The 15858-nt window shown below is 44.9% G+C and overlaps 1 protein-coding gene across 1 annotated transcript in view; it reads left to right on the top strand.

The window, feature by feature from the left end:
• csmd3b (CUB and Sushi multiple domains 3b) overlaps window positions 1–15858 on the top strand; it is a gene marked incomplete at both ends in the record, with an annotated part of 797030 nt that overhangs the window by 221631 nt on the left and 559541 nt on the right. The window contains 1 exon segment of the mRNA XM_080735998.1: window positions 2149–2261. Within this exon segment, the coding sequence (XP_080592124.1) occupies window positions 2149–2261 (113 nt within the window).

Below are 15858 nucleotides of genomic sequence, written 5' to 3'. Positions count from 1 at the left end.
AGTAGGTCACGTGGTCTCCCTGAAAACCGTCTGAAATAGTCTGAAACTCATGTCACAATGTAATCTGCCCCTCGCCCCCCAACAACAGCTGACCAGTACAGTAAGTAGTCTAAGTACAGTCAATTATTTTGATTGGCTTATAATTGCATTCCCACAATGACATCATAAAAATATTAACTCATATTTTAAGATGACTTTTTAAAGTGACAGTACCCCTTTAGGTGACATTACCCCTTCAAGTAAAACAATGTGAGTCACTGAGTACTTTTTCCACCACTGACGAGGAGACGAACAAAAAAGCAAGGAAGGAAAAGGAGAAAGGGGTGGCGGTGGCTCAGGGGTGGAGGAGGGGGGGGGGGTAATGAGGATGATAAAGAAACAGGTAGGTGGCCGGAGGGAGGGAGGGAGGGAGGGAGGGAGGGAGGGAGGGAAAAGCGTGAGAGAGTTTGGTGAATTTCATGCCAGGAGAAAAAGCAAAGGCAGAGTGGATCCAGGCTATGGAGGAGGAGGAGAGATGAAAGAGGAAGAAATGAGGGAGAGAGGGAGGGAGGGAGGGAGGGAGGGAGGGAGGGAGGGAGGGAGGGGGAGGGGGGATGTATGGGTAGCTGCAGGGAAAGAAGAAGAAAAATAAGGAAAAAACTGTCGCAGCGGCAGGTGGTGTAAAGTAATTGAGTACATTTACTTACTGTACTTAAGTACAATTTTGAGGTATTTGTACTTTTACTTGAGTGTTTCCAATTTCCAATACTTTTACTTTTACTCCACTACTCTTGGATCCAACTCTTCAGGTTGATAGGTTGATATATCAACCTGTCGGGCTCCTATCACTCGATAACGACCGCTGAGCGAGATGCTATCCCGCTTATTAGTAGTTACTTACTAAATAAATTAATGCATTGACTCAAATGATAAAAAAAAAAAAAAAAAAAAAAAAAAAACGAAATATTTCCTTGCTTACAGTAGGGAAAGTGTTGCACTGGCCGGCCGCAGAGTGCAACGTCGCCTTGACGCATGTTAATCAAATAGAATCCATATTTGGTTACTGCATTGGCTTCAAATGTTTTCAAAAACATTCTTGAGAGCAACGTTTAGTTGTAAATGTCGCTGTGTGTTTGTTTACATGGCTGACATGTTGGATACAGCACAAGATTCACGCAGTGCTGCCTCAGCACAGCAGGTGTTCTGACCCTTTGATTAGGCATCGGTCTGTTATCAAGCTGAGCGGTCTGTCTGTTATCCAGAAATATCAGACCTGATTTCAGCGATTGACCAATCAGAATCAAGCATTCAAACAAGCCGTGCAATAAAATAGTATAAAACATACATTAACCACTTTAGCCCTATTTTATACTTTTATATTTTATTTGAAAATAGACATAATAAACATTTTGTACCTTTACTTTAAGTATAATTTGATGCCAATACTTTGGTACTTTTACTCAAGTACATTTTGAATTCTGGACTTTCACTTGTAACAGAGTATTTCTATATTGGCAGTATTGATACTTTTATTTGAGTAAGGAATATGAGTACTTTTTCCACCACTGCGCAGCGGAAACGAGAAGTTTGGCTTTGTTCCAGACTTGATGGAGGAATAAAAACCCCAAACAAAACAACATGAATTCCCTATCTTCTTCCTCCTCTCCTCTCCTCTCCTCTCCTCTCCTCTCCTCTCCTCTCCTCCTCTCTGCTCCTTCGGGAAATCAATATTGGATGGAACGGACCCCACCGCGTCACTGGCGTTATGTGGGAAGCCATCTGTAAAAGATTAGAAAAAGTCCATTAAAGGCCATTCAAGTCCAGTTTACCTCGCTTCATGCAATTTGTATGGACGTGTTTTCCAGCTCATCGTAATCCGGCAACAAGTGTGTCATCTTGACTGTTGATTTTGCTAACTCGACGATCCACCTTTCTGCGTCTTAATTGGATGATAACGCATTCATTAGTGAGTGAGGACCTGAAAGGAGACACGGAGAACAATTATTGTTCTCCGTGCGTCTCCGTTCAGGACCTCGCGCTAATGAGGAGCGCTGTGTTATTATCCTAAGTGTTTAATTTGTATCTGTCTTCTTAATTGGTTAATGTGCGGGTCTATTTGTTAATCTCTTTAACGCGTCCCATCTGCTCCTCCTCTCTGTGCTCCCATAGGTTAACGGGATTCCAGGTGCCGCCCCCTGTCACCAGTACGGGAAACGTCTTCTCCCTGAGGTTGACCAGCGACTTTGCCGTCTCAGCTCACGGCTTCAAGCTCAACTATGAAGGTATGGATCTGTGTGTGTGTGTGTGTGTGTGTGTGTGTGTGTGGGTGTGGGTGTGGGTGTGTCTATGAGACCGCAAATATGTATATATCTCGATATGCACGTGTATCTGCATCTAATGTAGGGCTCAACGAAAATCAAACATGGGAAGTCATTTTCCCAGCAATGACGGTAGCCTCACATTCTGCACGAGGCTTGACATCCTGACTCTGCACTTATTTTTGCTAGTGCCGTGTAGTGGCCTCTCTTGTCAGACAGGCATGGGGTGAAGGGGCAATTTACCCATCTCCCATTACCAAGACAGACCTGTTTTTAAAACAAACTCCCCGAAAGCCATGCTTTCTCACAGGCATGTGCACACATGGACGTAAAAGGGAGCTTGAGCCCCTGCCCTTTTATCTGTCTGTAAAAAGTGCCCTCTCCAGTCCATGAATGCAGTTTTGACTATGGTGAAAGAAATGCAAATGCCCCCCCCCTTTTCCATACCATACCAGCATTGAGAATTGCCTTGTCCAAACTCTCCTGAACTTGAATGCAGCATACGCCACATCTACAGTATTGACTTGATTATGCTTACGTGTGATATCACACACCAAAAATAGCAGACCTCCTAGCTGTGAGCTTGGAGCTCAGCTGTTTTCAATATTTCCACCAAAAGACCCTTTTAGAAATGTTTGCCCCTGCCTCTCTAACATTCTCTGCACGTCCCTGCCTCCTCATACCGCTGGGAATTCATTTGACCAGCTGAGCGTGACTAAAGGCATACTTAAGCCTAATTTATACTTTGTTGTGCGCTGGCGTCGTGTGCCGAAAGATAGCCGAGCTGTGAGCTCAGGCGCCACCCTGGCGTGAGTAACGAAGTAGCCCTGGGAACAAAATGGTTCCCAAGTCACCACGTTTTCCTTGGCGTGAGGTGGCCAGCAAGACGCGGGCGCTTCGAGCAGCGGCTGTCCCTCGAGGCAGCTTTATGTATAAGACAGGAACAGCCCCTGGACATGAGGGACGTGCTGGGCCCCTGATTCAGCCCGGGAAAAAGAGTTGGAGAGGCCCCCATTGCGCGCTATAGAGAGAGATCTCTCTCTATAGCGCTGCTGCTGCTGCTCAAAGATTTGCCATTTCAGATCATGACAAGTGACAAGCCAGTGGGCCAATTACTGTACATGAGTTATATTTCGTCGTTGTCGGGTGGAAACCTTGTATGTCCAAATTAAACCGTTTGTTTTGTATTTATCATTTTAAAAATGATTTAAACTAGTGAAAACAGCCGATCTACAAGCACACAACGCCTCGCACTGCGAGGCGTTGTGTGCTTGTAGATCGGCTGTTTTCACTACTTTTGTGCAACGGCCTTGTATGATGAAGCAGGGCTTTGCTTTGCGAAAGAATGTATAAATTTGAAACTTGGAGATACGAGGTTTCTGCCCGACAGTGACGGTTTACTTTGTTGGCCGCCCAGCCCCCAAAATGGAACGAAGGCCGACATTTTATTTGTATTTTTTACCTAATGGCCGGCCGTTCGGGAGTTGTCCCGCTTTTCCCAATGGCCAGCACGTCCCTGGATGCTAGTATGTTGCAGGGACTTGCTCTGAACCCAGCCCTTGATGTTGAGTGCCGTGGAACGAGCCTGGAACCAGACCAATCCGCCTGGGCAATAAAACCTGCCCTTGGCATCTATGGGTCTGGCCCCGCTCTATTGTGAATCCATTTCCGTCCCCCAAAGAATTGGGAGACCAATCAGGGCCCAGCATTGGTCTGGTCTAACCAATCGTGTCCAGAGACATTTTTTTAGTCCACCCCTTGGAAATGAAAGTTCTGCTCGCGAGTCCAGCCGTTCTGAGCCTGGATTTAAAAGATTCAATGGAGAGGGCAGATCACACAAATGGAATGTTGTTCCATAGCTATACTCCCGCACCGCCCATGCCCATGGTAGTCTTTTTTTATACATGGCTTTATACATGGTAGTGGTTTTACTGTATACATGTCCCGTGACAAGAATTGAAATCAAATCAGACGCTGTGCCATGTAGAAAACACATGTAGAAAACTGTTATGGCTTCATTGAGGCCATTTTGTTGCGCTACAAAACACAAAAAGAAACAGAGAATCTTGTATCACAGGCACTCGTATCCAGGGGAGGGAATCCGAAACCACTCAGTGGTTCCTGTTCAAAATGCATTTAATTATTTCGGTAACACTCTGTCGTCACTCTCTTCAGAAAGTCCCATGTCTGTTAAATGGAAGCGGATACAGATTAGCCTCGTTGCACCGTTAGTGAAACTGTTTCATGTGAGGTGACAAACATTTAATGTAGTACGAACACCAGCTTGCTAACCTACTCCCAGATGAACAAACACACGTGTGTGTGTGTGTGTGTGTGTGTGTGTGTGTGTGTGTGTGTGTGTGTGTGTGTGTGTGTGTGTGTGTGTGTGTGTGTGTGTGTGTGTGTGTGTGTGTGTGTGTGTGTGTGTGTGTGTGCGCGCGCACGTGTGTGCGTGCGTGTTTGTGTGTGAGCGAGCACCATGCGTGTCAAGCCTGCGGTTGTCCCAGCTGGTTGCTGCTGTTAATGATATGACATGCTGCTAAAGTGTGAGTGCGTGTACTAGGTGTGTGTGTGTGTGTGTGTGTGTGTGTGCACATGCATGAGTTTTCCAGCCCTTGCGAGCGTGTTGGTGTCAGACTGTTTGCACGGTTATGAATGGGCTGGCTCCTGGCTTAGCCCTTGATGATCACATAACTGGCAGAAAAACGCCCCGGTTAAACTCTGCAGACATGCAGTGTTGCTGTGAACCGTCCCAGATTCATCTGGTGGCACAAGTCCTTGCTCATACAGCCCTTGGCTCAGGCTCACTCTGTGTGTGTGTGTGTGTGTGTGTGTGTGTGTGTGTGTGTGTGTGTGTGTGTGTGTGTGTGTGTGTGTGTGTGTGTGTGTGTGTGTGTGTGTGTGTGTGTGTGTGTGTGTGTGTGTGTGTGTGTGTGTGTGTGTGTGTGTGTGTGTGTGTGTGTGTGTTCTCCCACTGAGGGCATCCAGGAGACTTATCTGAACCCCCTCTATGGACACATTTAGCTCATTGGCTCAGTGTGTGTGTGTGTGTGTTGGGGGGTGCATTCACACCTACAATTCTCCGCTAAAAAATAATGCAATGTTGTGAAAATGGTAAATAGTGATGACAGTACAAGAAGTGGGAGAGGTGTTTCCTCGGTCATGGCACGTTGTGCATGTTCCGGTGTTTAGCTCACACGCAGCTCTATAGCAGGCTGTAAGTAAGCCCTTACCGCATGCGGGGGGGGGGGGGGGGTTTTGATCTCAGCGGCAGAAATATCCTGAGTCATGACAATTATCTGCATGTAATCCCCTGACATTGAAATGCAGAAGAAACCCTGGGGGGGGGGGGGGGGGAGTAAAAGTCCTTGTCATTGTTTAAGCTACGCGTTAGCAATATAATAACGCCATTGCTGTGTAGATACAGAACAGCTTTCGAGGGACGGTGCTAATTTAAATCGGGGAGTGTACAAATGGGACTCATGGGGAAACCCATCGCTGAATGGGTCTATATAGGAGGCCTTCTGGGAATCAGAAGGTCCTTGGTTCAGCCCCCAAGTGTCCCTGAGCAAGGCACTTAACCCCTAACTGCTCCCTGGGTGCTACATTAATATCCCCCACTGCTCCTGATACTTATGGGTAAAAGGCACAGGACACATTTAAATAAACAAAATTTATTCAAAGGTGGTCACATTTTTAATCACTTAAAAGATTTCTAAGGCTATATGCCATTTGCTTAGCAATCTAGTGCTCTTTTGTGACTATCTCTATAACAATATCTATATCTATAACAATGTTGCTATGAAGGCAATCGGGGTGGCTGGCAGAGTAGGCTAGAGCGAAGGCCAAGTCTTCCCTAAATGTAGGCTACTGCTGACAATTGTGTACCATAATAGATACACCTGGATTATGATGTTATTGTGTGTCAATGTGGCTGCAGCCGTCTAAATCAGGTGATGGATGTTGTGGACTGTATATGGAGTTCAGGACCATGGACAGTGCTGCATTTGTGTTGACTCAGTCTCAGACTCCACCTCACACTCTAGCACTTATCTCCTTGTATCCTTTTCTGTCGCCTTTTCAATAGATACCATGCAGATATAGAACATGCTGGTTGCTTATATGCAAAAAAGTACAGTACAGTGACAAAAATAGCCCAAAGGATTGAGGATAAGTTGAATGAATTGTATGTATCCTACACACTATTTACCATAGGCTACTAATCTATGTTGGCACCATGGAGAGAGACGTGAAAAGATATACATTCAGTAGCCGTACAACCGACGGCATTATGGAAGCTGTAACACTTACATATTGATGTTTCCACCTCTCATCATTACACTGAAATGAATGTCAAACGTTGAATCAGAATATAATAAAGAACATCTCTCTCTCTCTCTCTCTCTCTCTCTCTCTCTCTCACTCTCACTCTCACTCTCACTCTCAGTCTCACACACACACACAACCACACATACACACTCGCGCGCACGCACACGCGCCACATCACATCACACAGAGAAATTCAGCTCAAAGGCCCTCAAAACCCTTGCCCTGGAAAGACCTCTGCTTTAAGTGCTAGATTGGATAAGACAGCGCACATTCAACTTTCATGGTCGCGTGGCCGCTGGTGATGACGGCCCGGGTTCCGCGGTCGGAGCCGAGGCGCTCGCCAGGCTCCACAGGACACATCCTATGTGTCATTCATGCTAACGAGTACCGCCGCTTCCCCTCCAGTGTCAAACCCACAGGGTCCCCCAGCCTGCTAGTGGAACAGACAGCCTCATTACCCATAAAGATAATTCAATAGCTGGACCCTGTGCGCGCTACAGCCGCTGAACTGTGGTATTTTCCACCAGAGATATGAGTTGAACTGTCTTCCTCTGGCTTTGCTTTGCTGAGCAGTTATTTATTTATTTACTTCAGATTAAACCCCAGAGTTCTAACGCTTTGGAGATGCAGCGGCGTTGAGCAACTCATTTTTGCATGGCAACACCTTCATTAGGTGTAGTATAGATTTAAAGATGTAATTATAGACAAGACAAAATCAGTTCACTCAGTCCCCTGTCCTCAACGCTAATTCTAGGCTTTTTAATTTGTTGTTTTAGAAAATATAATGGCAACACTTAGAGATAGCTGACTGTCTTTCGTAGCTGCAGGAGCTTATGTTTCGTCATGACATGTACATACTGTAGTAGCGTGAGCTGTGATTGGTCAACTTTTGAGGGGACAAAATTGGGCCTGCAAACCAAATGGACCCTTAACAGAATAGTACACTCTGAGAGCATAAAAAAATTACATTTTGTACTCTCTCAGAGTAATGGGGACCCGTGGGGCTAATGAAAATCAAACTGCGGGTCCTTAAATCAGTGGTTCTCAACCAGTGGTTCGGGGACCACCTGTGGTCCTTGAGGTGGTTCCGTGTGGTTCCCAACTAAATAATGGAGAGTTGGTAACCAAATGGACCCTTATACTGTAGATCTCTTCTTGGTCCATTTGATTTCATTTCATGCTCGCAAGAGTTAAATTATTGTTGAACATCTGCATTATTTAATTTACAAGACGTCTACACAATTAGAGTAGAGTAGAATATTTATTTTCATCAACGTTTGCCTGTTGTGTCTCCTATGGTACCACATCAATAAGACAGCAAGGAATTCTGGGAAAAATCTTTTCCAACTACAACAAAATGTTCAAAGTTTTGGATCTGAGAGGCTAATTCACATCAAACGGCGGTCCGTGGCTCAAATGCAGAATAAATAATAGACCTTGAAATGAAAAAGGTTGAAAACCAAGGCTTTAAAGGAAAGAGCTTGAGAACCACTGCGGTACGGCTCGGTTTAGCTTCGCACAGGATAACAAAAGCCTCAACAAAACGGTTGCCTCAACCGAGAAACCTACAAAATGGGATAAACGTCGTCCCTGTGAAGGGCTAGTTCATCTGCACAACAAAGTCCCTCCGTCATTCAAACAGGGCAGAGCGGAGACTGGGGACCAGCAGGTGTTCTGGCCCCCCTACGCGGACCCCCCTTCTGTGTGATGGCTCTGCCTGCTGTGAGGCACTTTGATGTGGATGGAGGAGGATTCCCTCAGTCTCTCTTCCCCGTTTCTCTGAAGACTGTCAGATCATCACTAATTCATAAACGCACCCGTGGCACACATGCATGCGTTTGCGCGTGTTTGTGTGTGTTTTACATGTGGTGTGTGTGTGTGTTTCACATGTGTGGTGTGTGTTTGCGCGAGCAAGCGTGTGTGTGTGTGTGTGTGTGTGTGTGTGTGTGTGTGTGTGTGTGTGTGTGTGTGTGTGTGTGTGTGTGTGTGTGTGTGTTACAGAGTGATGTATAATTTAGCACGATGTCGGAAGCAAGTTGATATTTTGCTGATGAGATGGAATCACATGATCACAGCTCATAGGCATGTGCGCGCGCACGCATGCACGGCTGCATGCACGCACACACAGACAGACAGACAGACAGACAGACAGACAGACAGACAGACAGACAGACAGACAGACAGACAGACAGACAGACAGACAGACAGACAGACAGACAGACAGACAGACAGACAGACAGACAGACAGACAGACAGACAGACAGGCACGCACGCACGCACGCACGCACGCACGCATGCACGCACGCACGCGCACACACACAGATAGCAACAAATGCACCAACTGTTCAATTTAACAGATTTTCTTGTGATGAATTGTTTTGTCCTTTTAAGCCATGGATCTTTTTTTTTTATCTTGGATGCATTTATTTATCTTTTCTCCCCCTTTTTCTCCAATTTATGTATTTATGTCCCCTTGTACTGCAGTGCCTTGCTTTTTTTGTTATTCCACTGCACCCTCTGCAGAAAAATCTGTAGGGGACTAACACATTAACAAACATTTTTCCTTCCGATGGAATATTATATTTTCTGTCCAAAAAGTTTATTTTAGGCGTGAGGTGGGAGCATAGGCGATTCTAGCCTATTCTAGCAGGGGGTGCAGGACACGCGTGCTAGTGCGTGCGAAAATTCTTGGGTTTTGTATGGTTTATCCTGTTGTTTTAATGGGGTTCTAGGGTTTCTTTTTTACATAATTGCAAACACAATATAAACAAAAATGTGTGCTTTTAGTTTTTCTAGACACTATGAGCATATGTCTATATGATTTATTTACTTATTTTGCAACAACTTGTGTGTAAAATACATTTACTTACTTGAGTACTGACTACACAATTTCCAGTACTTTACTCGGCCTATTTACTCCATTACATCTCGGATCCAAATATTGTATTTATATATTGTACTCTCTCTTTAAATTGAGTTGAGTTAGCTTGCTTGAGAGAGAGGGCTTTAGGAGCCATTCGCCACTAAATTCGCCACCAGAACTAAATAACAGACACTTTTTTTGCTCTGTGGAAAATCGCTGCCGTTTGGAAACCTTTATGAGACTTTATGAGGTTTTTCACCCCCCTGGCGGGCCAGGGGGTGCAAGTGCACCTTTGCACCCCTTATAAAATCGCCTATGGGTGGGAGGCTACCCGGGGTGTGCTGCCATGCCAAGTCTAAAGTAGCATAGCGTTGAGGAGAACTCCTTCTTCCTCACAGCTAGAAGGTCCTGTGTTTGATTCCCACTGAGGACGCTGTGGGCGCAGGGGGTGTGTTCTCTCCTCCGCGTCATCAGTGCCCATCCCTACTGTAGGTGGGGTTGGCAAAAGGGCCTTTCGGTATGGAGTCTGCATGTTCTCCCCGTGTCCCCTAGGGTAGGTACCCTCACAATATAGGCCTGCATGCAGCCTGGTCTCTATACTGGTCTCTATGTGCTGGGGGCGTGTTCTCTCCTCCGTGTCATCAGTGCCCATATCCTAGGTGGGTTTGGCAAAAAGGCCTCTATGTTCTCCCAATGTCTCCTAGGGTAGGTACCCTCACAAAATACATGCAGTAATCCTGGTCTCCATACTGCCTCCCCCTGGCCATCCGGGGCGCCTGAAGGAGGGGAAAGGAACTGATTGGAATAACATGTTCCTTCCACTCGCTATATGTCCAGTGGGGTTAGGGTTAGGGTGAAAAAAATGTGTTACAAAAATCGTGGGATAAAGATTCCTTCGAACAATGCCAACCAGGATTTATAATACGTTATAAACGTTTTTATACGTTGTCATACATGATTCTAAACATTTATAACGAGTGTTATGATGCCTCATAAGCGCATAATGCATTCTAAATGCGATTATATGCCTAATGCATTATAGAACCCGACTGTTAAGTAAACTGTTAAAGCTTCTTTTCACCTGACCCCGAGGAAGTAACAGGACACTCTTGGAAACCCTTTTGTGTCACTCAGTGAGTACTGTACCTAAATAGAGGATACGATGAACACATTCTCCTGGCTGAACAGGTGTCGGGGCACCTGTTACTTTGTGTAGCTGTTACTTTGTCTAACTGTAATAGCAGTGGCACAGAGCCTATTGTGTTCAATATGGTCAAGCCGTTTGCACTGTATATCGTGTATTCAAACCCCTATAGTCCTAGAACTTTACCCCTGGGCCACCTGACTGCCTACATAATTGTATTCTATTCAAATGTGTTCCTAGTCTCTCTTAACCTACTTTATTGCATTGCATTATCAGCTGAGCTGCGAAGTGATGCAACACTAATGTAACGAGTGTCTGTATGTATGTATGTACAGTACTGTATGTAGGTCTGCCAAACTCTCCACTAGAGGATGCTGAAAACACCGAAAATAAACTGAAACGGTGAGTAATTAAGTATGCACTCCTCTACTCCTCTAAACCCAAATGCTAGTGGAATAACACAAGCGTGTTATATAATGCCAAATGTGTTTGAGGACACACACCACGTATCGCATATCCCCTTTTAACACAGTGGCAATGTGTGAGCAGCACTATATCTGCAGCGCAGTGGCATGTCGGAGCCTTGTTTGAAGCATGGGATGAAGATGATGAAGAAGATGAATGGTTTTGGCCGTGTGACAGTCTGTGGAATGGGAATGCTGCGGATCTGAGGTGTCCTGGGACACTTCACATGGAGTGTCTAGCATAAGTGCATGTTTGTTTGTCTCTCTCTCTCACACACACACACACACACACACACACACACACACACACACACACACACACACACACACACACACACACACACACACACACACACACACACACACACACGCGCACATTTAAACAGAAACTCATAGTGTACGCACTCACACGTCTCTTTGTACGTTCTATACACACATGTTGACCCAACAGGCGTGCACACATATGGAGAGACCAAAGCCCCACACGCCCACTTGTAAACAAACAACCGCTCCCACACATGGCATATCTTCCGCAGAACATTCTACAGAGAACACATATTTGGCCCAGAACATGTTACCATGTGGGCTAACAAGTCTGGAGGGGATTCTGTTTTTCTTCCTCCCCTCCCCTCCCCTCCTCTCCTCTCCTCTCCTCTCCTCTCCTCATCTGGCCATCTTCATTCAGTATGTTGGGTACGGAAGCTATATTTGGTCCCAATCTAGTGCGAGTCAGTGTTGTTTTTGACAGCAGATTTTGATTTAGTTTTAGTCTTTTGAAGAAAATGTCATTTAGTGTTAGTCATAATTTAGTCACCTGAAAAGTATTAGTTTCAGTCTGATTTTAGTCGACTAAATATCATAGGGTTTTAGGCGACTAAATCTACAGTTGATTTAGTCAACTGAAATGTATTTTGGCAGGCCTTGATGGCATCGTGATGACTGATTTCACACTTGGTTGTGTGCTGAAAATAACAGATCTACAAGCTCGTTATGTGCTGAAAATAGCAGATCTACAAGCTTGTGAGCTTGTAGATGTGCTAGCACGCAACACCGCAGAGCAACCAAACATAAAATGACTCTCTTCTCCACCAGTCCCTCCCCAACATTTTTGTCTAGTTTTTATTTTGTTGACGAAATTGTCAATATGTTTAGGCTTAGTTTTAGTCATCACAGCTTAACTTTTATTTCGTTTTTAATTAGTTTTCGTCGACAAACATTTATTATCATAGTTTGACAAAATCAACACTGGTGCGAGTTATAGTGAGAGCAGGTGAAAATGGTTTCTGGAGCCTCGCATCAGACAGATGTCACCGTTCTGAATGTTCTGGGATCTTCGACTCTGTCTCCATCTGTGCATATCTCCATTAGTCACAGACAATATCTTGGGAAGTACTCGCCCGGCCTTGATGGAACTCGGGTAAAAAGACGGGGTGTTTACCAGATGTGGCTTTTTACTAAAATGTTCTAATTGGACTACCGGGGCATCGTATAGCAATTAGCTGAGAAAACACTGAACAGGCCCTCACAATATCCCTCGCCGTTTTCTTTCAGATACTGTCATTAGATTGTGTGTAGCTGTGCAATACATCACAGGGAAGTGATTTTCTCACGAAGCTCTTCAAATGAAATATTATGTCTGGTATCAAGCGGGTCGGGAATTACAGTTGGGTCTCATGGATTGCTCTGGCTGAGGCGCTGCATCATTCAATCTGGCTGGTGTTAGTGAATGCACTGTTGTTGCATTGATCAATGATTTCAAGGTTAGCCGCTCAGTTGACACAGTAGATATGCTGATGAATGTCTGGTTTCCGAACCGTGCCGTGTCTCACAGGTGACTAGGTGGTCATGCTCTTATTTACACAGCCTGCTCCACTTTTCTAGGCTACTGTTCAGGTCAGGGTCTCAGGGATGCGACTATTGATTATTTTCTTAGCAATTATTCTTTCAGCTACCTTTCTGATTAATGGGATATCATCTCGAAGCATGCATGAACAAATTAGAAATAATATTTGGTTGTTGAATGGACTGAATTGATTATTGTGATTAACCACCAAGCTCAAGTAGCCTATAACCAACATAGGGTACAACTGCATAGAACTGCAAGAACCAAAAACAGTTGGCCAGAATGATGGGCAAACAACTGTATAACTAGCATTTTAGTCAGGAACACTCACATCAAAGTAGATTTAACCATTTATTGCAGCAGATGGAATGCAGTTAAACTTGGCGTTAAAGGGCTCCACGTTCGGAGATGTTCCCTGAATTTTGTTCATGCTTGCTTGCAATGCAAAATCAGGGAACGCTAAGCAAAAACCCCCATAGGGATAAAATAGCATAGCAATACATTGACATAATATTAGCTTGAATCAGTAGCCTATATGCCAGACTATGATCAAAAGGTGGAGGCTGGGGTGGAGGAGGCAGCTAAGCAGCAGCAGATCCGATGCTTCTGATAGAGGACGAGCAGAGCTATAGTAAATGCAATTTAAAGGAGCCTCCCTTACTGAGCGAGAGCTCTGATTGGATTATGACAAGTGTGATGTAATGATCATCTGTGAATGAGGTATAGGAAAAGGATCTGACTGACAGCTGATTACAGCTGAGGCGGGCGAGACTCACGTGTCCTGCATAAACTAACGCTATGCTTCATCAAAAGAAATAGGCAAGATAGATACAAGGAATGATGAGTTCTAGGGGGTGAGGTAGAGAGGTGAGTTTTCAGACTGCAGCAGGGGGAGTGAGACTGGAGAGTTCAGTCCAGTCAATTAGGACATACAGTACAAGAGAAAAAGGAATTGATATTTTTGTTTAGTTGTCAGAATCCTTTTCTCTTGTCTGTCTTGCTCATTCTTTTTCCTATACTGTTCTATTCAGCCACAAGAACAAGAACATGAACACTGTTATTTTTTATACGAAACAAAAGTTGAATAAAAGTGGCAACAGCCGTCAAATCACAGCTTGAATACAGCCACTTTTTAGAATAAGATTCCTCTTTCTTCAAAATGAGAGAGCAACACTTTCACTCAAAGAAATCACCAGACCAGCGCTACATGGGTACACCATAGAACCAGAGCTGCACAGCTGCTCCCATAAAGAAGTAATAATATAAGGAATTAGAATGACAATTTGCCTAATCTCATTCTGCCTATGTGCTTGGATGAGTCTCAAGCTTCCATCAGTAGCTATTCTGCATCCCTATGAATACAAGCATTCAGTTTGATTCATAACTCATGCTTTTTTAAAAGCTCTGGGCCTCAACCACTGATATTTCACACACGCCACTACAGCCTTGTTCCAGAGCAATCTCACCCGTAACAACATGCTTACAGTGTTCAGGACAGCTTGAGCTTGTAGATCAGCTATTTTGGGGGCGAAGAGATTTGGTGTTGACAGAAAAAAAGGAACAAAAACCCCTGTCTAGTAGCCTGGTTCCAGACCCTGAATCGCTAGCCACACCCCTTTAAAAAATTGTTTTGGCGATTCAGGTAGTCTGGAAGTGCTCTCATTGAAGATGAAGATGAAGAGGTTTTCCTCGTTTGGAAATCCGTACGGCGAATCAGCGTCGTGAATCAGCGTCTTGTGAGCAGCGTGGGTGGGTTTTTCCCAGAACTCATGTGCGTTTCTAAGTAAACCAGCGCCGCCGCCGGACCGTGCAGCACATTCCCAAACATGAACATTGCGTCGCCCGTCGCCGTAATTTGCGATCGTATCGATCTTGCTATGAAACATCAGTAGCAGACATGTTATGTTGTGTTTGATTACTAGTTCGTAACGCTCCTATTCTGCCTGTTTCTTTGGTTAGCAAGTAGCACTAGCAAGCAACAGGCTAGCCACTAGCTAGCCACATAACACTGCTTTGCTACTGTTCTGTTGGTCAGATGGTGAACCAATCGCAGAAGACTGCCTCTTTGGCAAAGCCCATCCCAGAAACTGCAGGCTACCTGTCTAGGCCACTGGTTCCCAAACACTGGACACTGGACCCATTTGTGGGTCTCAGACAAATTTTTATGGGTCCATACATTTTTGGTTCCTACCTTTTGTCAGGTTTTCACAATTTAATAAACTAGAAGCTGGGCCGCCCTTTGGGCCCATATATGGAGTATCTGTCTGTGCCTCCAACTGTGTTGCAGACACAGTGCCGGTTCCCCCTTTAATGCAAACCTCATTATACCTGTGGTCATAGGACCCGTTTTGAACATCTGTTTGCCTGTGTCCATTTATGCCCATATATGGAGATATCTGTATCTGTCTGTCTGCGTCCATTTTATGCCCATATATGGAGATCTTTGACCATCTGTTTGCCTCTGTCCATTTATGTCCATATATGGAGATATCTGTATCTGTCTGTCTGCAATCCATTTTATGCCCATATATGGGGGCATTCATTTTATGCCCATATATCATATGCCCATATATGGAGATCTCTGTATGAGTCAGCCCTTGTGCCGATACGTCCATGTATGCCCATATATCTGTGTAGCCCATATGGAGATCTGCCCATATGCCCATATATGGAGATACATAACCATGGCATTTTGTGTTGACTCATGTTGCGTACGCGATGTCAGAGCCTTTTATGAAATGATGTCACAATGAGTCAGCGCTTGCGCCGATTTCCTCCGGAACAGCCTGATGTCAACAATCAGCTCCGCATAAGGAGATTCCGAACGTTTTGCGCCGTTTCGGAAAAAACGCGCGTCGGGTCGATTTCCTCCGGAACAGCCTCCGAACGTTTTGCGCCGTGAGTCAGCAGAAGTGATG

Source organism: Nannobrachium achirus (genome assembly GCF_963921795.1).
Source record: "Nannobrachium achirus genome assembly, chromosome: 10".
In the NCBI taxonomy this organism is placed as follows: domain Eukaryota; kingdom Metazoa; phylum Chordata; class Actinopteri; order Myctophiformes; family Myctophidae; genus Nannobrachium; species Nannobrachium achirus.
The sequence above is the reverse complement of the archived record's forward strand: the minus strand, read 5'-3'. Positions and strand labels throughout refer to the sequence as shown.